This window comes from Schistocerca nitens, chromosome 11, assembly GCF_023898315.1.
Source record: "Schistocerca nitens isolate TAMUIC-IGC-003100 chromosome 11, iqSchNite1.1, whole genome shotgun sequence".
In the NCBI taxonomy this organism is placed as follows: Eukaryota; Metazoa; Arthropoda; class Insecta; order Orthoptera; family Acrididae; genus Schistocerca; species Schistocerca nitens.
Genome location: NC_064624.1, coordinates 52,903,498 through 52,929,970, shown reverse-complemented (window position 1 = coordinate 52,929,970; position 26,473 = coordinate 52,903,498). Strand labels below are relative to the sequence as shown.

The following is a 26,473-nucleotide window of genomic DNA, read 5'->3' as shown; positions in this document are numbered from 1 at the left end:
CAGTCCTGAGACTGGTTTGATGCAGCTCTCCATGCTACCCTATCCTGTGCAAGCTTCTTCATCTCCCAGTACCTACTGCAACCTACATCCTTCTCAATCTGCTTAGTGTATTCATCTCTTGGTCTCCCTCTACGATTTTTACTCTCCACGCTGCCCTTCAGTACTAAATTGGTGATCCCTTGATGCCTCAGAACATGTCCTACCAACCGATCCCTTCTTCTAGTCAAGTTGTGCCACAAACGCCTCTTCTCCCCAATTCTATTCATACCTCATCATTAGTTATGTGATCTACCCATCTAATCTTCAGCATTCTTCTGTAGCCCCACATTTCGAAAGCTTCCTTTCTCTTCTTGTCTAAACTATTTATAGTCCACGTTTCACTTCCATGCATGGCTACACTCCATACAAATACTTTCAGAAACGACTTTCTGACACTTAAATCTATACTCGATGTTAACAACTTTCTCTTCTTCAGAAACGCTTTCCTTGCCATTGCCAGTCTACATTTTACATCCTCTCTACTTCGACCATTATCAGTTACTTTGCTCCCCAAATAACAAAACTCCTTTACTACTTTAAGTGTCTCATTTGCTAATCTAATTCCCTCAGCATCACCCGACTTAATTCGACTACATTCCATTATCCTCGTTTTGCTTTTGTTCATGTTCATCTTATACCCTCCTTTCAAGACACTGTCCATTCCGTTTAACTGCTCTTCCAAATCCTTTGCTGTCTCGGACAGAATTACAATGTCATCGGCGAACCTCAAAGTTTTTATTTCTTCTCCATGGATTTTAATACCTACTCCGAACTTTTCTTTTGTTTCCTTTACTGCTTGCTCAGATTGAATAACATTGGGTAGAGGCTACAACCCTGTCTCACTTCCGAACCACTGCTTCCCTTTCATGTCCCTCGCCTCTTATAACTGCCATCTGGTTTCTGTACAAATCGCAAATAGCCTTTCGCTCCCTGTATTTTACCCCTGCCACCTTCAGAATTTGAAGGAAAGTGTTCCAGTCAACATTGTCAAACGCTTTCTCTAAGTCTACAAATGCTAGAAACATAGGTTTGCCTTTCCTTAATCTTTCTTCTAAGTTGAGTCGTAGGGTCAGTATTGCCTCACCTGTTCCAACATTTCTACGGAATCCAAACTGATCTTCCCCGAGGTCGGCCTCTACCAGTTTTTCCATTCGTCTGTAAAGAATTCGTGTTAGTATTTTGCAGCTGTGATTTATTAAACTGATAGTTCGGTAATTTTCACATCTGTCAACACTTGCTTTCTTTGGGATTGGAATTATTACATTCTTCTTGAAGTCTGAGGGAATTTCGCCTGTCTCATACATCTTGCTCACCAGATGGTAGAGTTTTATCAGGACTGGCTCTCCCAAGCCTGTCAGTAGTTCTAATGGAATGTTGTCTACTCCTGGGGCCTTGTCTCGACTTAGGTCTTTCAGTGCTCTGTCAAACTCTTCACGCAGTAACATATCTCCCATTTCATCTTCATCTACCTCCTCTTCCATTTCCATACTATTGTCCTCAAGAACATCGCCCCTGTATAGACCCTCTATATACTCCTTCCACCTTTCTGCTTTCCCTTCTTTGCTTACAACTGGGTTTCCATCTGAGCTCTTGATGCGATGGATGCAAATGGTTCTCTTTTCTCCAAAGGTCTCTTTAATTTTCCTGTAGGCAGTATCTATCTTACCCCTAGTGCGATAAGCCTCTACATCCTTACATTTCTCCTTTAGCCATCCCTGCTTAGCCATTCTGCATTTCCTGTCGATCTCATTTTTGAGACGTTTGTATTCACTTTTGCCTGCTTCACTTACTGCATTTTTGTACTTTCTCCTTTCATCAGTTAAATTCAGTATCTCTTCTCTTACCCAAGGATTTCTACTAGCCCTCTTCTTTTTACCTACTTGATCCTCTGCTGCCTTCACTATTTCATTCCTCAAAGCTACCCTTTATTCTTCCACTGTATTTCTTTCCCCCATTCCTGTCAATTGTTTCCTTATGCTCTCCCTGAAACTCTGTACAACCTCTGGTTCTTTCAGTTTATCCATCTCCTTAAATTCCCACCTTTTTGCAGTTTGTTCAGTTGTAATCTACGCAACCAATTATGTTGAAAAGTAGGGTTTCGTACCCCAAATAGTGGGGAATAATGTGGTGTTTTGGAATCTTGAATGAAACCAACCTGGTTTCAGAAATAAGAGCATTGCATTACTTACTGAACACCCCTCGTAAAACTCATTTTTGCTCTTAAGTTCCATGTTTTAGTCCCATCTGTTGAGACTGATCCCCACTGCTAAATACGAGGTATGTACACAAAGTCAGTTCCGTTTCGTTATATAAAACAAACGTGTACAGATACAGAAAAAATATTTATTGTTCAAAAATCTACAACTTTTAAACTACTTTTCTACATAGCTTCTGAAATTTTGTAGGTATTTGTCATAGCGTGGCACAAGTTTTTGTATTCCTCCTTCATAGAAGGTTGCCGCCTGTGTATTCAAGCATGTGGTAACATGTTCTTTCAGCTCGTCATCATCGTTTAAGTGTTGACTGTTGTGTTGGCAGAAGAGCCAACACCGTCTTATGAGTGGAGACCGAAACGCACGCGTTTTAGCTCACGCAGGCTGGCGTGAGGAGGGAAGAACTATAGTGACGTGAGGTCTGGAACATGACAAGGAATGAGAATTCAGAAAGCGGACGTAATTAGTTTGATACATAAATTTAATCCATTAATGATGAACGTCGCTCTTGAAGGTACATGATTCACAATATCATCTGTTCAGAATACATTCTTGAAGATAGTAATTATAGTAACTGAATATGGCGCCTTGCAAGGTCGTAGCAAATGACGTAGCTGAAGGCTATGCTCAACTGTCGTCTCTGCAAATGAGAGCGTACGTAGTCAGTGAACTATCGCTAGCAAAGTCGGCTGTCCAACTGGGGCGAGTGCTAGGAAGTCTCTCTAGACCTGCCGTGTGGCGGCGCTCGGTCTGCAATCACTGATAGTGGCGACACGCGGGTCCGACGTATACTAACGGACCGCGGCCGATTTAAAGGCTAGCACCTAGCAAGTGTGGTGTCTGGCCGTGACACCACGTTGACCACCAAGGACAGATTTTAGGTATAAGAAGAGATGAAAGTCGCTAGGAGCGAGGCCCGGGCTGTACGGGGGATAATCAAAGGCGTCCCAGTGAAATTCCCGTAAGAGTTGTTTGGTCACATTCGCCGTGTGAGGTCGGGCATTATCGTGGAAAAAACACCACCTTTCGACAGCAATCCTCGGCGCTTGTTCTGTATCACGCGGCGCAATTTCTTAATGGTCTCGTAGTAAACATGTGCAGTGATTTTTTGGCCATGTGGTAAGAAATCAAACAGAAAAATGCCTTTTCTGTCCCAAAAAACGGTGCACATGGCTTTTCGAGGTGTCAAGATTAGCTTAGGCTTAACCTTCGCTGGGGATGAAGTGGGCAGCCGGCCAGAGTGGCCGAGCGCTTCTAGGCGCTACAGTCTGGAACAGCGCGACCGCTACGGTCGCAAGTTCGAATCCTGCCTCGGGCATGGATGTGTGTGATGTTCTTAGGCTAGTTAGGTTTAAGTAGTTCTAAGTCTAGGGGACTGATGACCACAGAAGTTAAGTGCCATAGTGCTCAGAGCCATTTGAACCATTTGATGAAGTGTGCCTCCATTCCATTGATTGCCGTTTTGTTTCAGGGGTGTCGTACGATACCCAAGTTTCATCCCCCGTGATTATCCGAGAAAGAAAACCATCGCCTTCTTCATTGTAGAGTGCCAAATACTGAAGTGCACTGCCCATCCGTTGTTTTTTGTGTTGTTCAGTAAGAATTTTGGGTACGCAACGTGAGCAAAGTTTTCGAAATCCCCGTTTTCCAGTAACTATTTCACGAATTAGTGATCGTGAGATTTGCGGAATTTCCATAGCAAGGGCACTAAGTGTAAACTTACGGTTGTGCTTAATCCTCTCCTCAGTTGTGCGAACCAGTTCATCAGAAATCACAGACAGGCGTCCACTTAGTTCTTCATTGTGCACTTTATCACGTCCTACATGGAACAGTCTGACCCAGGGGGGAGGGGGAGGGGCGCAAATGGCCTGCGCATATCGGCGAATATTTCGTCCTTTTGCGCATGACGTCAGCATAGAAGCACGTTGTGTCGAGGCTCCAAAAGAGCTTTTTTTTCGTAGTGTTGTGTAAGCAGGCTGTTTAGGTTTTTATGTTGGTAACGCCACGTAGTGCTCTGTATAAGAATTGCTGACTGCACTGTGTGCAATCTGTGACTGGTTGGACTCATTGTTGGATTATTCGCTAGTAGACATGGGCAAACTGAAACACATAACTGTTTCGAAACAAATGAGACAGTACAATACAATTTTAGAATGAAGGCTTTCACGACCGGGTGACATGGCTGTTGATATACTTTCCGGGATGTGAGGTCGTGGTCCAAGAACTTTTCTGCTCCTTACGTTAGTCAGTCGGCAATACTCAGCGGAGCAGCGCCTCTGAGGAAGTCCAGCGCAGTTCTGGACGAAACGTAAGGAGCAGAAAAGTTCTTGGACCACGACCTCACATCCCGGAAAGTGTATCAACAGCCAGTACAATACAATGTTTCGAAACAGTGAAACAGTTTGTGTTTCCTAATTGTATAGGCCTACACATTATATCATATTGAGTGTCCTCTGTATAAATATTGCCATATAGACACAAATGAGGTGCGATAGCGCCAATAATATCGCAGAAAGTATGAAACTTTCACTTAGGCGTCTTGGCAGTTTCGTATTTCGTGCAGCAGATGCGTTGCTTTCGAGTCCTGTGACTTTCATATTTTCCAATTGGCTGGGGCCCGAGTTTGTATGTTTGACATAACAGATGTTGCCAAACTCGTCTCCCTGTATTCGAGTGCCCAATTTTGATAGGTTTTATGAGTGGTGATCTGTATGTGCTCTTGAAAAGGCATATCATGGGATATAATTTATTGAGATAGCATTCTGGGAAGCGAGGCACTGAATTAACATTTATGAGTGTGCCACTCACACTTTTCTTACTCACGGTTAAATTTTCCATTTGTTTCGGTATGTTTCCTTGAAGTATAACATCCAGACTAAAATTTAAAACAATTCACACAGTGTAATGCCTTTGTGATACCTATACCATAGCAGATTTACACTACTTACAATTCTTGTTAAGGAAGTTTGTTTGATGTACAGGTATATGGAGTTCCCTCAAGTACTCACAGCAAGCAGATATATATTATAATTTTATTACAAACTTCCCCTGGAAATCAGAGAGAAAGTTATGTTGCTGTCGAAATGCAATTTTTATAACAGTATCTGAAAACCAAAAACAAAAGTATGAAAGTTCTGTTGTTTATCTTACTAAGAATTATCTATGATCAATACACAAGATGCCTATATTGTGTAATAACCAAACATAGCACGTCTACAACACACAAACATATACTTACATAAATCAGATAATTATTCTCGAACACACAAATAAATAAACTCAAAAAAAATTAAACTCACTGAATGGTGAGCAAAAACGTTAAGTGTCTTCTGCGTGCAACAAATCTGAGAAAAATATTCTTGCAAGGTAGCAACATTCGAATCCTGCCTCGGACATGGATGTGTGTGATGTCCTTAGGTTAGTTAGGTTTAAGTAGTTCTAAGTTCTAGGGGACTGATGACCTCAGATGTTAAGTCCCATAGTGCTCAGAGCCATTTGAACGATTTGGTAGGTACATTTAAGATTTAGTAGACTAAGCAAAATACAGTCAAATACAAAGCAGTGCACATTGACCAGAGAAGAACAAAATGATCAGAAATTTTACTGTTTCATTTCTGAGTAGATTTACTGTACCTGTTCTAAGTTGTAGTTTAGAAATATAATTTTTGATACTTTTTGCTTGAAAGACGGGATCGTGTGTCTGTTATTGTTTGCCCCTGCTTTGAAAATATGCGCTCACATGGAACAGAGGTGGCCATAACACAAAGACGTCGTTTCATTATTTCAAACAGTGTAGGAAACAACACATGATTTTCTTTCCGCCACAGCAATGGATCTTGTGATCTGTGTATCAGTGGCATCTTCATATATTTATCAAGCAAGACTATACTTGCAGCACGTGTATGTTATAAGAGATGTGTAATTTAACTGAATGTTTTTCATACTTTTATTATTTTGAATAAGAATAGTGCGCGTTATCGTATTATTTGTTGGTGTTTATAAAGCAAATATTACACCATTTCGGAATAGTGCAGTCAATTAGAAACGAAGCTTTGTTTTCGGAAACCTTAAGCTTCGTGCTGTTGTGTGTCAAAAAGATACAGTTTCTGTATCTGGCTCGAGATCGAGTGTGGTCCGGTTGTCCGAGACAGGGGCGAAACTGTTTCGAAACAGTGAACCACAGCCGTTCCGAAACACTGAAACAGTTCCACGTATCGACACACTGCATCGAAACATAGATAAACAGTGGCCAAGTCTGTTCGCTAGTGTAGTGTTGGACTGCTGGACGTGAATAGCGAGTAGCGTTGGGCTGTTGGACGTGAGCCGCCAGCAGTGGTGGATGTGGAGAGAGAGAGAGAGAGAGAGAGAGAGAGAGAGAGGCCAGAGGTCACTATAAGAGGACGATCTGGACGTGTGTCCGTCAGAAAAAGGAAATTTGTAAGATTGGATATCATGAACTGATTATATATATAGACTTTTGAACACTATTAAGGTAATTACCGGGTGATCAAAAAGCCAGTATAAATTTGAAAACTGAATAAATAACAGAATAATGTAGATAGAGGGGTACAAATTGACACACTTGCTTGGAATGACATAGGGTTTCACTAGAACCAAAAAAATACAAACGTTCAGAAAATGCCCGACAGATGGCGCTTCATCTGATCAGAATAGCAATAATTAGCATTACAAAGAACGACAAAGCAAATATGATGTTCTTTACAGGAAATGCTCAATATGTCCACCATCATTCCTCAACAATAGCAGTAGTCGAGGAATGATGATGTGAACAGCACTGTAAAGCATGTCCGGAGTTATGGCGAGGCGTTGGCGTCGGATGTTGTCTTTCAGCATCCCTAGAGACGTCCGTCGATCACGATACACTTGCGACTTAAGGTAAACCCAAAGCCAATAATCGCACGGACTGAGGTCTGGGGACCTGGGAGGCCAAGCATGATGAAAGTGGCGGCTGAGCATACGATCATCACCAAACGACGCGCGCATGAGACCTTTCACGCGTCTAGCAATACTTTTTTTCTGTTTTTTTCTAATAAAACCCCATGTCATTCCGAGCATGTGTGTCAATTTTTACTTCTCTATCTACATTATTCCGTGGTTTTTTATGTTTTCAGATTTATACTGACTTTTTGATCACCCAGTACATTGTTTGTTCTCTATCAAAATCTTTCATTTGCGAACTATGCCTATCAGTAGTTAGTGCCTTCAGGAGTTAGAATCTTTTATATAGCTGGCATTATTGGCGCTCGCTGTATTGCAGTAGTTCGAGTAACAAAGATTTTTGTGAGGTAAGTGATTCGTGAAAGGTATACGTTATTCTTAGTCAAGGCGGTTCTTTTGTAGCGATTATTTAAAGTCAGAACTGCGCTAAAATATTGTATGTCAGTGTAGTGATGATCAGAATGAGTAAAGAGAAAACTGTCTAAGTACGTTGAGTTTTACTCAGCTGTTTATGTATCAAATAACGATAGAGTTTTTCCAGCACTGTCATTCTTAATTTTCAAAGGGGAAGTTTTAGTTGTTTTGCTTTAGTTTGTGGTGTCGTTGCGGTGTTTTGCTTTAAAATGCCTGGGTGTGCTCTAACAGGGTGTCTGTCGTACAGCAGAAAGGCAAAAGGCACGGATATAATTTATTATTCGATCCCAAAAAACATTAAAGTGCAGAAGGTCTGGGTAATGAAGTGCCACCGAAAAGATCGCTTCAATGTTGCGACGTCAACCGTTTGTTCGTTACGTTTCACATCGGATGATTATCTGCGTGACTTTCGAGCAGAGCTTCTTAATCTACCGCCGAGTGTAAATACACCAGGAAGTGTTCCCAGTGTTAGTGGAAATTCAGACGCTGACGATATAATTTCTCGGAATAGGGCAGAAAGTATTTGTATGGAGTGTAGCCATGTATAGAAGTGAAACATGGACGATAAATAGTTTGCACAAGAAGAGAATAGAAGCTTTCGAAATGTGGTGTTACAGAAGAATGCTGAAGATTAGATGGGTCGATCACATAACTAATGAGGAGGTATTGAATAGAATTGGGGAGAAGAGAAGTTTGTGGCACAACTTGACCAGAAGAAGGGATCGGTTGGTAGGACATGTTGTGAGGCATCAAGCGATCACCACTTTAGTATTGGAGGGCAGCGTGGATGGTAAAAATCGTAGAGGGAGACCAAGAGATGAACACACTAAACAGATTCAAAAGGATGTAGGTTGCAGTAAATACTGGGAGATGAAGAAGCTTGCACAGGATAGAGTAGCATGGAGAGCTGCATCAAACCAGTCTCAGGACTGAAGACCACAACAACAGGGCAGACAGGTTGCAGGCAAGAAAGACAATGAAAAATGCACCTGGCTAGTGTGTCTCCGTAAAAAAGAAAAATAGACCAGTCAACAGGGACAGATGACTGTGACACTGATAGTAAACACATAGGCGAACTCTGTAAACGTATAGAAGAATTAGAATACAGGAACCGCAGACTGACAGCTATGTGTACAAACCCCAGGTATAGTGAGAAGTGCTTGAAACTCGAAGTGAAAGCTTGTGTGATAAAATAAAATATCAAATAAATGTCAAAAGAAGCAAGTGCAGGAGAAACTAACTTAAATATTAGGCAAATTGTTTTCAAAAACTGCTTGTTGAGTGGGAAGAAACGAGCAAAGTGCCAAAGGGAAGATATTTGTAAAGCGGTTACACTTCCTGCTGTGTCTAGGAAGTGTTATTTGTTTTTAAGGAATCAGGTCGGTTTCCCACTTCCAGGACTGTCAACAGTTAAGAGATGGACGTCACGCTCTTTCAGATGCTTTCCTGGTGTACTCACAGATGTTTTGCAACTAAAGAAAGTCCACTTATCGGTATTGACAAAAAACCGCGCGCGCGCCGGAACAACAAATCGATCTGTGTGGAAAGCTTTTAATGTGACAGAAACTAATTTCTGCTTTTCCAATCCGCAGTATGAAAAGAAACGAATCTGGATGTTTTCAGATGTCCCACATTCGTTTAAGTTAATGAGGAACCGCTTTCTGGATGACGGACCAAAGCTTCCAAATGGGAAAATTGTTAATAAATCTATTATAGAAAGACTGCTCGCATTAGATAGGAGTGAAATAAAGTTGTGTCCTAAACTGTCACAGCTTCACCTCAGTGTTAAGGGGAGAGAGCTTCAAAGGGTTTATTTGGTAATGCCACTTTTTTCGAGTACCGCAGGTAAAGCCATAAACTACCTAATGCCTGAAGAAGAGGAAGCAGCAAATTTTTTTCAGTTAGTAAACAACGCATTTGACATTCCGAATGCTCGGATATACAACAAGAATGCGGTATCATGTGGTTATGGGATACATAAGGATGTTCAAGAAAGAATATTAACATAACTGTACACGTGCGCCGAAAAAATGCGCATAAGCAATACAAATCACTTGCTCCCATTCCAGAAAGGCATAATGGCAACTTTTCGGTCATTATTTGGACTGTTTTCAGACCTTCAGCCACTACAAATGACACATATTTTAACTGTAAGATTGAACCACGATGCACTGGAAAAATTTTTCTCACAGATCAGAGCAATTGGTCATTTGCGTTTGAACCCTTCTCCAACAGAAGTAAAATATCGATTACGGCTGTTACTGCTGGGCCACAATTCTCATGATATTCCTCTGTCAATTGACACATCAGTAGAGGCAGATGAGTGTGACGGATTTTTGACGTCACATCTGTTCACAGGAATTTTTCCCGACATGAGCGAAGCACTGCAAATGATAGAAGGTGTAAAAAAACTACAAGATATTACTTTTCCTCTTTAACCTGCACCAGAAGGATCTGCTCTCAAAGAGGGATCTACATCTACATCTACATGGATACTCTGCAACTCACACTTAAGTGCCTGGCAGAGGGTTCATCGAACCACCTTCACAATTCTCTATTATTCCAATCTCGTACAGCGCGCGGGAAGAATGAACACCTATATCTTTCCGTACGAGCTCTGATTTCCCTTATTTTATCGTGGTGAATGTTCCTACCTATGTAGGTCGGTGTCGACAAAATATTTGCGCATTCGGAGGGGAAAGTTGGTGACTGGAATTTCGAGAGAAGATTCCGTCCCAACAAGAAACGCCTTTCTTTTAATGATGTCCAGACCAAATCCTGTAGGCCTATTATTTCTGTGACACTCTCTCCAATATTTCGCGATAATACAAAACGTGCTACCTTTGTTTCAACTTTTTCGTTATACTCCGTCAGTCCTATCCGGTAAGGATCCCACACCACGTAGGAGTATTCTAAAAGAGGACGGACAAGCGTAGTGTAGGCAGTCTCCTTAGTAGGTCTGTTACATTTCCTAAGTGTCCTGCCAGTAAAACGCACAACAGCCTCCCCCACAACATTTTCTATGTGTTCCATCCAATTTAAGTTGTTCATAATTGTAATACCTAGGTATTTAGTTGAATTAACGGCTTTTAGATTAGACTGATTTATCGTGTAGCCGAAGTTTTAACGAGTTCCTTTTAGCACTCATGTGGATGACCTCACACTTTTCGTTATTTAGGGTCAACTGACACTTTTCGCACCATTCAGATATCTTTCCTAAATCGTTTTGCAGTTTGTTTTGATCTTCTGATGACTTTATTAGTCGATAAACGACAGCGTCATCTGCAAACAACCGAAGACGGCTGCTCAGATTGTCTCCCAAATCGTTCATATAGATAAGGAACAGCTAAGGGCCTAAAACACTTCTTTGGGGAACGCCAGAAATCACTTCTGTTTTACTCGATGACTTTCCGTGAATTACTACGAACTGTGACCCCTCTGACAGGAAATCACAACTCCAGTCACTGTGACGATATTCCATAAGCACGCAATTTCACTACGAGCCACTTGTGTGGTACAGTGTCAAAAGCCTTCCGGAAATCCAGAAATACCTAATCGATCTGAAATCCGTTGTCAATAGCACTCAACGCTTCATGTGAATAAAGAGCTAGCTGTGTTTCACAGGAACGATGTTTTCTAAACCCATGTTGTCTGTGTGTATATAGACCGTTTTGGCCGGCCGGTGTGGCCGTGCGGTTCTAGGCGCTTCAGTCTGGAACCGCGTGACCGCTGCGGTCGCAGGTTCGAATCTTGCCTCGGGCATGGATGTTTGTGATGTCCTTAGGTTAGTTACGTTTAAGTAGTTCTAAGTTCAAGGGGACTGATGACCACAGATGTTAAGTCCCATAGTGCTCAGAGCCATTTGAGCCAATAGACCGTTTTCTTCGAAGTAATGTTCGAACACAATATATGTTCCAAAATCCTGCTCTGCAGAAGGATTCCGTTACCTGGCTGGCTACATTGTATATCGTGCAAAGAACTGTGACAACACACTGGGAACGCCTTCTGGTGATATTTTAAGTCCTCCAACAAATGAAAATTATGGTTGGAATGAAGCCTTATCTCGCGGTGAGCTTACAGTTCCAACAGATGAGTGGCTACAAAAGATGTCTCAGTTTGAACTAATTTTTAATGAATTTAATGGATTGGATAGTATTTCCAAGGAAAATAATATAGTGGAAACAATGTGCACTGCTGTCTAAACTAAATACCCGGAGTTTTCTTCAGTACATGTCAGAACACGACTTTTCATTCGTATGCGGTTCCTCAATGTTGTTGTTGTTGTTGTTGTTGTGGTCTTCTGTCCAGAGATTGCTTTGATGCAGCTCTCTACGCTACTCTATCCTGTGCAAGCTTCTTCATCTCCCAGTACCTACAGCAACCTAAATCCTTCTGAATCTGCTTAGTGTATTCATCTCTTGGTCTCCCTCTACGATTTTTACCCTCCACGCTGCCCTCCTATACTAAATTGGTGATCCCTTGATGCCTCAGAACATGTCCTACCAACCGATCCCTGCTTCTAGTCAAGCTGTGCCACAAATTTCTCTTCTCCTTAATTCTGTTAAATACCTCCTCATTAGTTATGTGATCTACCCACCTAATCTCCAGCATTCTTCTGTGGCACCACATTTCGAAAGCTTCTATTCTCTTCTTTTCCTAACTGTTTATCGTCCACGTTTCACTTCCATACAAGGCTACACTCCATACAAATACTTTCAGAAACGATTCCCTGACGCTTAAATCTATACTCGATGTTAAAAAATTTCTCTTCTCCAGAAATGCTTTCCTTGCCTTTGCCTGTCTACATTTTATATCTTCTCTACTTCGACCATCATCAGTTATTTTGCTCCCGAAATAGGAAAACTCATTTGCTGCTTTAAGCGTCTCATTTTGTAATCTAATTCCCTCAGCATCACCCGATTAATTCGACTACATTCAATTATCCCCGTTTCGCTGTTGTTGATGTTCATCTTATACCCTCCTTTCAAGACTCTCCATTCTGCTCAACTGCTCTTCCAGGTCCTTTGCTGTCTCTGACAGAATTACAATGCATAGGCAAACCTCAAAGTTTTTATTTCTTCTCCACGGATTTTAATTCCTACTCCGAATTTTTCTTTTGTTTCCTTAACTGCTTGCTCAATATACAGATAGAATAACTTCGGGGAGAGGCTACAACCCTGTCTCACTCCCTTCCCAACCACTGCTTCCCTTTCATGTCCCTCGACTCTTGTAACTGCCGTCTGATTTCTGTACAAATTGTAAATAGCCTTTCGCTCCCTGTATTTTACCCCTGCCACCTCCAGAATTTGAAAGAGAGTATTCCAGTGAACATTGTCAAAAGCTTTCTCTGAGTCTACAAATGCTAGAAACATAGGTTTGCCTTTCCTTAATCTATTTTCTAAGATAGTTGCAGGGTCAGTATTGCCTCAATACGAAGCATAAAATGCAGAAAGCAACATCAGTACATAAGCGGAAATTCAGGCAGTGGCATTCTTCTTCCACTACAAACATGAAAACAGGCAAATGAACTGTTTCAAATAATTTCCTGAGTACTTATTGCTGTTCTAAGAAGTTGCCTGTCTTTAGTAAGAGTCGCTCTCTGCGGTAGCCACTGCCTCGCTTTGCTCCTACAGTGACATCACTGCGCCAGCCAATCACAGCCGATTTAGCTTCAGTTCCAACTTCCCTTTTAAATAACCTTCAGTCTGATCCATCTTCTAACCACTGAATCACCCATAGCATATTGTCCGTGAACTTCGCAGATTAGCCGATGAATTTCCTTTGGTTTAACTTTCTTTGCATTTAGAAAACGAATCACAGGTCTGATTTCACACGCGGCGGCATTTTCAATTACGGCTGACTTCATAAAGAAGCACTACAAAGCACACGCCGGCAGCAGCGATCTGAAAATGGCGGACATGTCTTCTCCTTGAGTCAGAGTAACTGCCGCGCATGTTCGGAACTGCGATCGTAGCGCTGCCGCGGACAGAAATAGAAACGGAATTTACTTTGTGGATGACCTTCGTACATATGCGCCATAGAGTAAATATCACTGGAGTGAGCATTCACATGCGCATAACAGATTTTGTGTTGTCAACATAATTGCCGGCCTGGTCACGTGTTCTCGGGACGTCGTGTGTTTGTCCGTATAGCGCCCTGTATATTTAGAATGTCACTACATCCCTAGTACTGACGGATTCTTTTCGCACGTGTATTGGATTATTTATACATTTTAACAGTATCCATTTGATACCGGGAATAAACCAGCTATCTTTGCGGTAGGTGTCACAATTCAGATGCACTCGTTTTTTGGTAGTTTCCGGTATGATACGGCACTGTATAGTACTACAGAGACTGACGTACATTTTTGCAGCGATAGTCTTGCAAAACGACTTGACAGTACTTTTGCAAGTGTCCGAAAAACACCGAATTTGCCACACATTAGCGATTATATCCTTTCTAATTCGTCCTTTTTTTGCTTTTTCTGTGTATTTGTTTTCTCGTTTTTGCGACCTAAAGCACAATTTTTCTTACTGGTGACACTTTGAAGTATTTATTTAACGCATTTTACGTACTTGCTTTCAGTATATTAAATAAGTAGTAGAGTGAGTAATCTATATTCATAATCGACAAGTCACTGATAAATGCATGGAGGATAGTATTTGCTGAAACAACTAACCATTGCCTTTCCTGTTCCACTATCGAATTTACGAGACGAAGCGATTGTTTGTAAGGTTTTGTACGAGCCGTAATAGCTATTATATAGTCATAAAATCGTAGAAAAAAAGGTCTACAGAATCAAGCCTTAATTATAATGCGTCTCGAAATTTTTAAACATATACAGTGTGTCTTACTAATATGATAACTATAATTAGAGCTACATGGTATGTACCCATGAAAATTACTATCCCTCCGATCACATATTTTTCTTTGCATCCGTAGCAACAACAGTAACTCACCATCGCTATTACACTATCAACAAACGGTAAAACACAACATAAACTCTTGATATTATAAACTTCAAACGCTGCAGAAAGCACACACGCACAGCGATGTCCCGAAAACACGTGACAATCCTGGTTTAATGTTGACAACATGCGCAGAACGCAATGCTCACTCCAGAGATATTTACTCTATGATATGTGACCATGATTAATTAACAGCAGATGGAATTTAATGTGTGTGCCGCGAACTCAGCAACGACGGAGACGCGCAAAGGAAGTTGTAATGGGAAAGGCAGGCAACTCGCCAGACGACAGATCACTTCTGCTGAGACTAAATACACTATCTGGACATATGAATAATTATATCATTTGTCAAAGCTAAAGGAAACATTTTTCTGTCACAAAAGTTTATGTGGCATACAGCTGCTCACATTATTTATGCATCATTAGTTTCCACATCAGAATAAAAAAAAAAAACCTTGAAAACGATATGAAGCGTATCAGACACAGTGTTATCGATATAACCGTATGCTCTCATTCACATGTTCATAATTCATTAAGCTTGGTCTTAACCACGACACATCTTGGATAAAAATTAAACCTAAATATGAAGTCAAAACTAGACATGATTGTCTGAATGGGGATTCCGCGATCGGTCATTAAATAAAATATGGCGTTTCAGGCTTCAGATCTGTTAGACAAAGTTTAAAATGTAATTAATAAGAGAGATACAGTTCGTGATAGAAATATCTTAGTTTACAAAAAGAAATTTTGGAACGTATTAATTGCCAACATACCATAAAAAGTAAAGTAAATTTCAATCTGTTAAAACCTTATATCGCAGTTTTTAAGAGAAACCTGATTGGTAACAGTAAAAAGTGCCCTCTATCTATAATTATTCTTGAATGCAACAGCACGCTCCAGTAAGAAACAGCTGCAGCGGAACGGCCCTCAGCGTACTGGCGGTTAGGTGAATTGGGCGCGGCGGAAGAGGACTCGGCGTGGCGTTGTATACGTTCTGACGTAGGGAAATTCTCTCCACCACCAATCAAAACAAAGAAGAGGAAACGCACATTTTCGAAAGAATATCTACATTTTAATTATATTTTATGTTTCTTTGTAAAGAAATTTAAATCAGTGTAAATTTTTCGTTTCATGGTCCACTCAAAAAATATTATTCATATGTTATTACCTTAAAAACTGTTTTATTAAAAAGAATATTCGCCATTAATATATACGGTGAAATAATAACAGATGCACAATTATTATAGGTAGAGGGCACGTTTTACTGTTACCAATCAGGTTACTCTTAAAAACTGCGATATAAGGTTTTAACAGATTGAAATTTACTTTACTTATGACAGCGAACCGAGTGTTCTGAACGGACAAGTTACTCTGTAACTACAATATATGGTATTTTGGCATTTAATACGTTCCAAAATTTCTTTTGTAAACTAAGATATTTCTATCACGAACTGTATCTCTCTTATTAATTATATTTTTAACTTTGTCTAACAGATCTGAAGATGGGCAGCTAGCCCGAAACCGGTAATTGAAAATAAAGAATAGCGATCGAAGACTGAAACGCCATATATCATATTTTACTAAATATGATGTACTACAAAAGTAATACTGTGTTGGAGCGTATGGCAAAAACAAATAAATGACCTTCCATATAATGTGTTGATCATAAGAATAAATCTGATGTAAACATTACACCATGAATTATTCTGCGTTTGCTGGGAACTCATTGGATTTCGTTTAACGTGGAGTGGAAGCCAAGCCGTCTCGAATATAGTCAGTTGCGATAGTACGTTTTATACCGTGCGATACGCGCATATCGAGTGAGCGATAATACGGCGACCCAGCTTTACCAGCGCATTTAACTTCCACGGCAGTGACCAGCCGGCTGGTCCAGACTAACCTGCAGGTAACACGTAAAAAGAGACGAACAGAGAAACATTGTAGTTACGAATGTTATTTAATTTTTAAGCAGAATGAAATAATATGTGTCAGAACTCCACCAATACCGCACGCTTCTTAGGGGACCAGGCGGAAAGCATAACATGCTCTCGTTCTTAGCTAACATAGTATTGTAATTAAAAACAGGACTGATGGAAATTCTTGACATAAACGTGGCGTAATTTTTCTGATCGACCTATGTGCAACGCAAAAGCATATTGCAGGGCTTTCACCGTATAGTTACATACTGAAGCCATTGAAGGTATTAATTACAGTCTGTCGTCTGGTAATCTCTGAACTGCTTCCATATCCGAATCCGAGAAATACGTATTTGTACCAGAACTGTCATCTGCTACGTTGATAACGAGTCGATCAACAACGGAATCCACGAAGCCACCCACACGCCACATTCTCCGCTCTTCTTTTATGAGACGACATTTTTTATTCCGCCAGCGTTCACCAGTGACATAAGCTTCGTGGCAGCTTAAGTGTCTTCTTATTTATCGCGACAAATCCCTTAACTTTGCTCCAGATCACTTGTGTTCTGTTGTGTTCATATTGCAGCGGAACGGTATAATTTTGCATGCAGTATATTGTTAGAAACAAAAAGACGTGCATTTTTCAATAACATGATGATTAGATATCTTAATTAGCATATATCTGATGAATTATACATTTAAAATATCTAGGTATTCCAAAATGCGTGGAAAAAAAGGAAAATGAAAGGAGATTTGCACTGTCGATTCATGGGTTGTATCGCTTTATCATTCTACAAAGCTACGGATTCAGTTATACATCATATTTTCAAAGCCCACTTAACTTTAATAAATATACTAACTCAGAAAACTTCAAAGCTGGTTCATTCTTTAAATATGTAAAAAAACTTGAAGAACAACCTGTTTCTCGCTACTTTTTAGCTGTGTTTCACGCGTGTGTTTCACTGCGGTACAGGATGCAGCGTCAGTCATTTTGACACTGCGTATTAACAGCACAACAATCAGAGCACAACAGTACAAAGACTGTGACTGTACACGATTTTTTAAATAAAAACTACATAGCTAAAGTGTGGTTGAGGAAAACGTTGATGGCAGGTAATACATTAGAATGCCTAAAAACTTCATTTACTGGAACATGGTAACAAGATATCTAACACATAAATAGGTCCTCTTCCGAGAGCATAACACCAGTGTACTGCTTGCCATAAACTTTCGTGAAAGTGGACTTTATTTACCATCAAAACCTTCTTTATGAGTTATAAAGGGTCAAAAACTGACAATGAACTTTCTTTCCAAAAATATTACGAAAAATATTAGTTAAATGTGTCATAACCTACAAACAGCTGTTACATGCGAAACTATTATCTATGATCATTATCATTCTTAGAACAAATGCTCTGACGACTTTTTTTGTTCTCAATTCTTCTTCGATTTCTGATGTATCATGAGCGTATTGGAGGCCGGACGTAATTGCTGTAAGTGTAATTTGGTAATTTCAAACAACAGACGAGATTTTACCTAATTTTCTACTCTCTTATTGCAGTATTTGCTAACGTCACCAGCCTACGCTCTAAGAAGTCTCTGAATATTTTAAATAACACACTAGAGACACAGATGCTATTCATATTGTTGTCGGCCATTTTAAGACCGATAGCGTTATTTCTCTGTATTTCTGAACTGATTAATAACATTCAACTCACACTTGTTTTTAAAAAATAATACTAATAATACTCCGTCAGAGTGGAGAGGTATTTTGCCTAATTTCAATGGATTTTACATAGAAACATCGTGCTTGTGTGTGTGCTGATAGATCTGTGGCAAAGACGATGTTTTATGAATACTTAAAGAAAGCATATACTTATCGAGAGAAGTTTCAAATATTACGAGATGGTACATACAGTTGTTCATGCTAGACAGTTTAATACCGTTAGGTTGTAGCTTTTGGCTGTAGGCGAGATGCACTTTCTGCTAAAGCAGATGAACAATTAACATAATCTTACCACCAAAGATAACTGCTATTACGGATGTGCATGCTGCTTCATCTGCATCTACATGGTTACTCTGCACTTCACACTTAAGTGCCTGGCAGAGGGTTTATCGAACCATTTTCATACTACTTCTCTACCATTCCACTCTCGAATGGCGCGTGGGAAAAAGGAACACCTAAATCTTTCCGTTCGAGTTCTGATTTCTCTTATTTTATTATCACTATCATTATTCTCCCTACGTAGGTGGGTGTCAACAAAATATTTTCGCAATCGCAAGAGAAAGTTGGTGGTTGAAATTTCGTAAACTGATTTCGCTGCAAAGAAAACCGCCTTTGTTTCAGTGACTGCCACCCCAACTCGCGTATCATATCAGTGACACTCTCACCGCTACTGCGCTATAACACGAAACGGGCTGCCATTCTTTGCACTTTTTCGTTGTCCTCCGTCAATCCTACCTGGTAAGGATCCCACACCTCTCAGCAATATTCCAGCAGAGGACGGACAAGTGTAATGTAGGCTACCTCTTTAGTGGGTTTGTCGCATCTTCTAAGTGTTCTGCCAACAAAGTGCAGTCATTGTTTCGCCTTCTCCACAATATTATCTATGTGGTCTCTCCAATTTAAGTTGCTCGTAATTGTAATTTCTAGGTATTTAGTCGTATTGACAGCCCTTAGATTTGTGCGATTTATCGTATACCCAAAATTTATCGAATTTCTTTTAGTACCCATGTGGATGACCTTGCACTTTTCTTTGTTTAGTGCTAAATACCACTTTTCGCACCATACAGAACTTCTCTGTAGATAATTTTGTAATTGGAATTGATCGTCTGATGATTTTACTAGACGGTAAATTACAGCATCATCTGCAAACAATCTAAGGGGGTTGCTCAGATTATCACCTAGATCATGTATGTAAATCAGGAACAGCAGAGGGCCCATGACACTACCTTACGGAACGACAGATATCACTTCTGTTCTACTCGATGATTTAGTGTCTATCACTAGGAACTGTGACCTCTCTGAGACGAAATCACGAATCCAGGCACACAACTGAGACGATACTCTATATGCATGCAATTTGATCAATAGTCTCCCGTGAGGAACGGTATAAAAAGCCTTCTGGAATCTCGGAATATGGAATCGATCTGAGATCCCTTGTCGACAGCAGTCATTACTTCATGGGAGTAAAAAGTGTGTTGCACAAGAACGATATAATCTGAATCCGTGTTAGTTGTGTATCAATAAGTCATTTTCTTCAAGGTGGTTCATAATGTTAGAGTACAATATACGCTCCAAAATCCTACTGCAAATTGAGGTCAGTGATATGGGTTACTCCTATTTCCTTTCTTGAATATTGGTGTGACCTGTGCTACGTTCCAGTCTTTAGGAAGAGACCTTTCGTCAAGTGAGCGGTTGTATATGGTTGCTAAGAAAGGCGCAATTGTGTCTGCATACTTTGAAAGGAACCTGATTGGTATACCATCTGGACAGGAAGACTTACCTTTCTGAAGTGATCTGAGTTGTTTCGCAACACCTAAGATTATCTACTTTTATGTCACCCATGGTTAAGGACAGTTCAGAGATAAAGCTATATACCTGCATTTTAATACATTCAAGATATTCGCAATCGTTTTCAGCGTATATTTTGAAAGTTTCACGTAACATCACGCAAACAATCATAAAGTAGGCCCACATCAAAAGATTTACTGTAGACAAACAAGCTTTATCAGATTCGTACGATACATTTCACAGCGTGTGTATGTCTTTACAATACATTAATACAATAACACGATTCATGTTGTTGTTGTTGTCGTTGTTGTTGTTGTTGTTGTGGTCTTCAGTCCTGAGACTGGTTTGATGCAGCTCTCCACGCTACTCTATCCTGTGCAAGCTTCTTCATCTCCCAGTACCTACTGCAGCCTACATCCTTCTGAATCTGCTTAGTGCATTCATCTCTTGGTCTCCCTCTACCATTTTTACCCTCCACGGTGCCCTCCAATACTAAAGAGGTGATCCCTCGATGTCTCAGAACATGTCCTACCAACCGATCCCTTCTTCTAGTCAAGTTGTGCCACAAGCTCCTCTTCTCCCCAATTCTATTCAATACCTCCTCATTAGTTATGTGATCTACCCATCTAATCTTCAGGATTTTTCTGTAGCACCACATTTCGAAAGTTTCTATTCTCTTCTTGTCTAAGCTATTTATCGTCCACGTTTCACTTCCATACATGGCTACACTCCATACAAATACTTTCAGAAACGACTTCCTGACATTTAAATCTATACTCGATGTTAACAAATTTTTCTTCTTCAGAAACGCTTTCCTTGCCATTGCCAGTCTACATTTTATATCCCCTCTACTTCGACCATTATTAGTTATTTTGCTCCCCAAATAACAAAACTCCTTTACTACTTTAAGTGTCTCATTTCCTAATCTAATTCCCTCAGCATCACCCGACTTAATTCGACTACATTCCATTATCCTCGTTTTGCTTTTGTTGATGTTCATCTTATACGCTCCTTTCAAGACACTGTCCATTCCGTTCAACTGCTCTTCCTAGTCCTTTGCTGTCTCTGACAGAATTACAATGTCATCGGCGAACCTCAAAGTTTTTATTTCTTCTCCACGGATTTTAATCCCTACTCCGAACTTTTCTTTTGTTTCCTTTATTGCTTGCTCAATATACAGATTGAATAACATCGGGGATAGGCTACAACCCTGTCTCACTCCCTTCCCAACCACTGCTTCCCTTTCATGTCCCTCGACTCTTAACTGCCGTCTGGTTTCGGTACAAATTGTAAATAGCCTTTCGCTCTCTGTATTCTACCCTTGCCACCTTCAGAATTTGAAAGAGAGTATTCCAATCAACATTGTCAAAAGCTTTCTCTAAGTCTACAAATGCTAGAAACGTAGGGTTGCCTTTCCTTAATCTTTCTTCTAAGGTAAGTCATAGGGTCGGTATTGCCTCACGTGTTCCAACATTTCTACGGAATCCAAACTGATCTTCCGCGAGGTCGGCTTCTATCAGTTTTTCCAATCGTCTGTAAAGAATTCGTGTTAGTATTTTGCAGCTGTGACTTATTAAACTGATAGTTGGGTAATTTTCACATCTGTCAACACCTGCTTTCTTTGGGATTGGAATTATTATATTCTTCTTGAAGTCTGAGGGTATTGCGCTTGTCTTATACATCTTGCTCACCAGATGGTAGAGTTTTGTCAGGACTGGCTCTCCCAAGGTTGTCAGTGGTTCTAATGGAATGTTGGATTCATACAGACAGACATTCTACACGCCGCAACACGGTACACACCGCACCAGTACACATGTGCTATTGCTGCTGACCAATCATCGCATTTGTATTTTGTTTCCATACGCTTTATTCTTATGACAAACTAAGTATACACTTCCGCTCCTGAGACCACTCTACGGTGTGCCACTGCCACAGGAGCGTGTTGTTTACGCGCGTCTGTGACGTAATTCACTCCGCCATTCTAGACCACTACTGCCTGTTGAGTGGGGCTGGTCAGAGGACGCCATCTGCACGCTGCTGCTGCCTGCAGACTTCTGCGGTCACGCGGCGCGCACGCGCTAGGTTGCATTTTGTCGGCGTGTTTTTCACGCTGGACACTGGTCACACGAAAAAGAAACGCGCTGAGTTTTTATAATCCGTCAGCCTTCCAGCAAGAACATAGAGTAAATATCTCTGGAGTGAGCATTCACATGCACAGAACAGATTTTGTGTTGTCAACATACATTGCCGGCCTGATCACGTGTTCTCGGGACGTCGTGTGTTTGTCCGCATAGCGACCTGTATATTTCGAATGTCACTACATCCCTAGTACAGACGGATTCTTTTCGTACGTGTCGTGGATTATTTATATATGTTGCGCAGACATTTTAACAGTATCCATTTGATACCGGGAATAAGCCAGCTATCTTTGCGATAGGTGTCGCAATTCAGATGCACTCGATTTTTGATAGTTTTCGGTATGATACGGCATTTTATACAGCGTGTTACAAAAAGGTACGGCCAAGTTTCAGGAAACATTCCTCACACACAAAGAAAGAAAATATGTTATGTGGACATGTCCGGAAACGCTTACTTTCCATGTTAGAGCTCATTTTATTACTTCTCTTCAAATCACATTAATCACGGAATGGAAACACACAGCAACAGAACGTACCAGTGTGACTTCAAACACTTTGTTACAGGAAATGTTCAAAATGTCCTCCGTTAGCGAGGATACATGCATCCACCCTCCGTCGCATGGAATCCCTGAAGCGCAGATGCAGCCCTGGAGAACGGCGTATTGTATCACAGCCGTCCACAATACGAGCACGAAGAGTGTCTACATTTGGTACCGGGGTTGCGTAGACAAGAGGTTCCAAATGCCCCCATAAATGAAAGTCAAGAGGGTTGAGGTCAGGAGAGCGTGGAGGCCACGGAATTGGTCCGCCTCTACCAATCCATCGGTCACCGAATCTGTTGTTGAGAAGCGCACGAACACTTCGACTTAAATGTGCAGGAGCTCCATCGTGCATGAACCACATGTTGTGTCGCACTTGTAAAGGCACATGTTCTAGCAGCACAGGTAGAGTATCTCGTATGAAATCATGATAACGTGCTCCATTGAGCGTAGGTGGAAGAACATGGGGCCCAATCGAGACATCACCAACAATACCTGCCCAAACGTTCACAGAAAAACGATGTTGATGACGTGATTGCACAATTGCGTGCGGAGTCTCGTCAGCCCACACATGTTGATTGTGAAAATTTACAATTTGATCACGTTGGAATGAAGCCTTGTCCGTAAAGAGAACATTTACACTGAAATGAGGATTGACACATTGTTGGATGAACCATTCGCAGAAGTGTACCTATGCCTCACATTAGTGATTTTATCCCTGCTAATTCGTCCTTTTTTCTGCTATTTCTGCGTATTTATTTTCTCATTTATGCGACCTAAAGCACAATTTTTCTTACTGGTGACACTTTGAAGTGTTTATTTAACGCATTTTACGTACTTGCTCCCAGTTTATTAAATAAATAGTAGACTGAGTAAGAAGGGGGAAAAAGGGCGATCGGAGAATAAATGTGCTGTAAAGCAAATACAGCTGGTCATGTAACAATCAACGTATGTAACAACATTAAGGGAAGTGGAAAGTGACACAAATGAAAGAGTTTGGGGACATGTTTACTACTATTTTACGCTTCTTAATCAAATGGCGAAGAAAATAAATTGAAGGTAAAATACACAAAGAAGATGAATGTGTACTTTGATTACCTACACTATTGTGTTTATTTGATTTGTGCAGAAAATGTATTTAAGCTGAATGCAGAAATTGGTAGTTGGTGCTGTGGAAAATTAAAAATAGTTGGTATAGCATCTACCTTCAGCCACACACGTCCAAATTTTTGTCTTTCTAAACATTCCTCTTCAAAGTGTTTTGAACATACTTTGGAATATTTTGTGGGGACAAAATTACTCCTCATTTTCTGGAGCCACGTCTTTACTCATTGTTCATCCTTCGGGAAACTAAAATATAAATCACACATAATCATTCTCCATGTTCTAGACACACTTAACATGGTCTCCTACTGTAACGTTATAGTAAATAAAAGGTTTGGACATACATATTATACGAAGACAATTACAGACTCCCACTCTATTGATTTTATCTGTCTCCCGTCTTTCAAATCTATATACATAACCGACAAGTCACTGATAAATGCATGCAGGATAGTATTTGCTGAAACAACTAACCATTCCCTTTCCTGCTCCACTAGCAAATTTACGAGAGGAAGCGATTCTTTGAATGCTTTTGTACGAGCCGTAATATCTCTTATATAGTCATAAAATCGTAGAAAATAGTAGAATCAAAGCCTTAATTATAATGCGTCTCGAATTTTTTAAACATAGTACCCATGAGAAGGTACTATCCCCCCTTTCGCATATTTTTCTTTGCATCCGTAGCAACAACAGTAATTCACCATCGTTTTTACACTGTCAACAAACGGTGAAAATGTGGTGTCACCGCCAGACACCACACTTGCTACGTGGTAGCTTAAATCGGCCGCGGTCCATTAGTACATGTCGGACCCGCGTGTCGCCACTGTCAGGATCGCAGACCGAGCGCCACCACAAGGCAGGTCTCGAGAGACGTACTAGCACTCGCCCCAGTTGTACGACGACGTTGCTAGCGACTACACTGATCGAAGCCTTTCTCTCATTTGCCGAGAGACAGTTAGAATAGCCTTCAGCTAAGTTAATGGCTACGACCTAGCAAGGCGCCATTTGTACCATTGCATGTATCTCAAGATAGTCTCACTTGTATCATCAAGAATGCTGTATACCAAAGGACGATATAAAAGTTAAGTGTTCTAGTAGCTACGTTCTTTTCTTTATCACATTCATTACGAATCCTGTTCCAGACTTCGCGCCAGTCGGCGTGTGTGTACGTGTGCCCTTTCGGCTACCCGTCTCTGTGGACTGGCTGCCTTGTCAGTCCACTACAGAAAACACAACAAAAACTCTTGATAATATAAACTTAAAACGCTGAGGAAAGCACACACGCACAGCGAAGTCCCGAAAACACGTGACAATCCTGGTTTAAAGTTGACAACATGCGCAGAACGCAATGCTCACTCCAGAGATATTTACTCTGAGCTAGAGCGGCGGGTTTGGATGACTAACAAGGGAACCTCCCCATCGCACCCCCCTCATATTTGGTTATAAATTGAAACAGTGGATAGGTCTTGAAAAACTGAACACAGATTAATCGAGAAAACAGGAAGAAGTTGTGTGGAACTATGAAAAAATAAGCAAAATATACAAACTGAGCAATGTGGAAGATAGGTAACATAAAGGACAATAATAGCTGATGAGCGCCGTGGTCTCGTGGTTAGAGTCAGCAACTGCGGAACGAAAGGTTCGAATCCTCCCTCGAGTGAAAATTTTACTTTCTTTATTTTCGCAAAGTTACGATCTGTCCGTTCATTCACTGACGTCTCTGTTCACTGTAATAAGTTTAGTGTCTGTGTTTTGCGACCGCACCGCAAAACCGTGCGATTAGTAGACGAAAGGACGTGCCTCTCCAATAGGAACCGACAACATTTGATCGCAAGGTCATAGGTCAACCGATTCCTCCACAGGAAAACACGTCTGATATATTCTTTACGACACTGGTGACGGCATGTGCGTCACATGACAGGAATATGTTGTCGACCCACCTAACTTGCACACTTGGCGAATGGGTAAAAAGATTCTTCTACCCTGTCCGATTTAGGTTTTCCTGTGGATGTGATAATCACTCCAAAAAAAAGTGATGAAAACATAAGAGTTTGTCACATAAACTGCAACAAATGAATGCAACAGTTTCAGAGTCGCACAGTTTTCCCTGTGCTCTGTCAAAACATATGTTTTTTACGTTTTCAAATGTTTCCGTGCGTAGATCGTCAAATTCTGTATATGTCCAAGCAAATCTGAACATGTCCTGGAATTTTGGAGAGCGAAGTTGATTATGTGTGAGTGCCTGAACTTTGATAATTACCTGAAAATAAAAAATTAAAACTTCCACCCGAGAGAAGATTTGAACCAAGGACCTCTCGTTCCGCAGCTGCTCACGCTAATCACGGGACCACGGCGCTCGTCAGCTCACACTCTCCTTTATGTTGCCTATCTTGCGCATGGACTACTCAGTTTGTATATGTTGCTTATTTTTTTCATAGTTCCACACAACTTCTTCCTGTTTTCTCGATTGATCTGTGTTCAGTTTTTCAAGGCCTATCCGCTGTGCCAACTTATAACTAAATCTGAGGGGGGGTGCGATGGGGAGGTTCCCTTGTAAGAATCTGTTGCCTGCATAGCAAGTACAGCAAGCAATCGGTGATTTACCTACATTCCGTTCGCGTGTGTTTTTTCATTATTTCCATTAGTAATTACCGCATTTCGTATAATTA

The 26,473-nt window shown here is 40.7% G+C and overlaps 1 protein-coding gene across 2 annotated transcripts in view; it reads right to left on the bottom strand.

Moving 5' to 3' along the window:
* Positions 1–26,473, bottom strand: part of LOC126213479 (poly [ADP-ribose] polymerase tankyrase-2-like) — a 236,945-nt gene that overhangs the window by 30,758 nt on the left and 179,714 nt on the right. Inside the window, exon 1 of one of the 2 annotated variants that reach the window (XM_049941255.1) lies at positions 23,906–24,010. The exons of the other annotated variant lie outside the window; for it this stretch is intronic. Coding sequence (XP_049797212.1) covers positions 23,906–23,945 — 40 coding nt within the window. The 5' untranslated portion in view covers positions 23,946–24,010. Of the gene's footprint in view, positions 1–23,905; positions 24,011–26,473 lie in introns of those variants that run through there. 2 annotated transcript variants of the gene reach the window in all.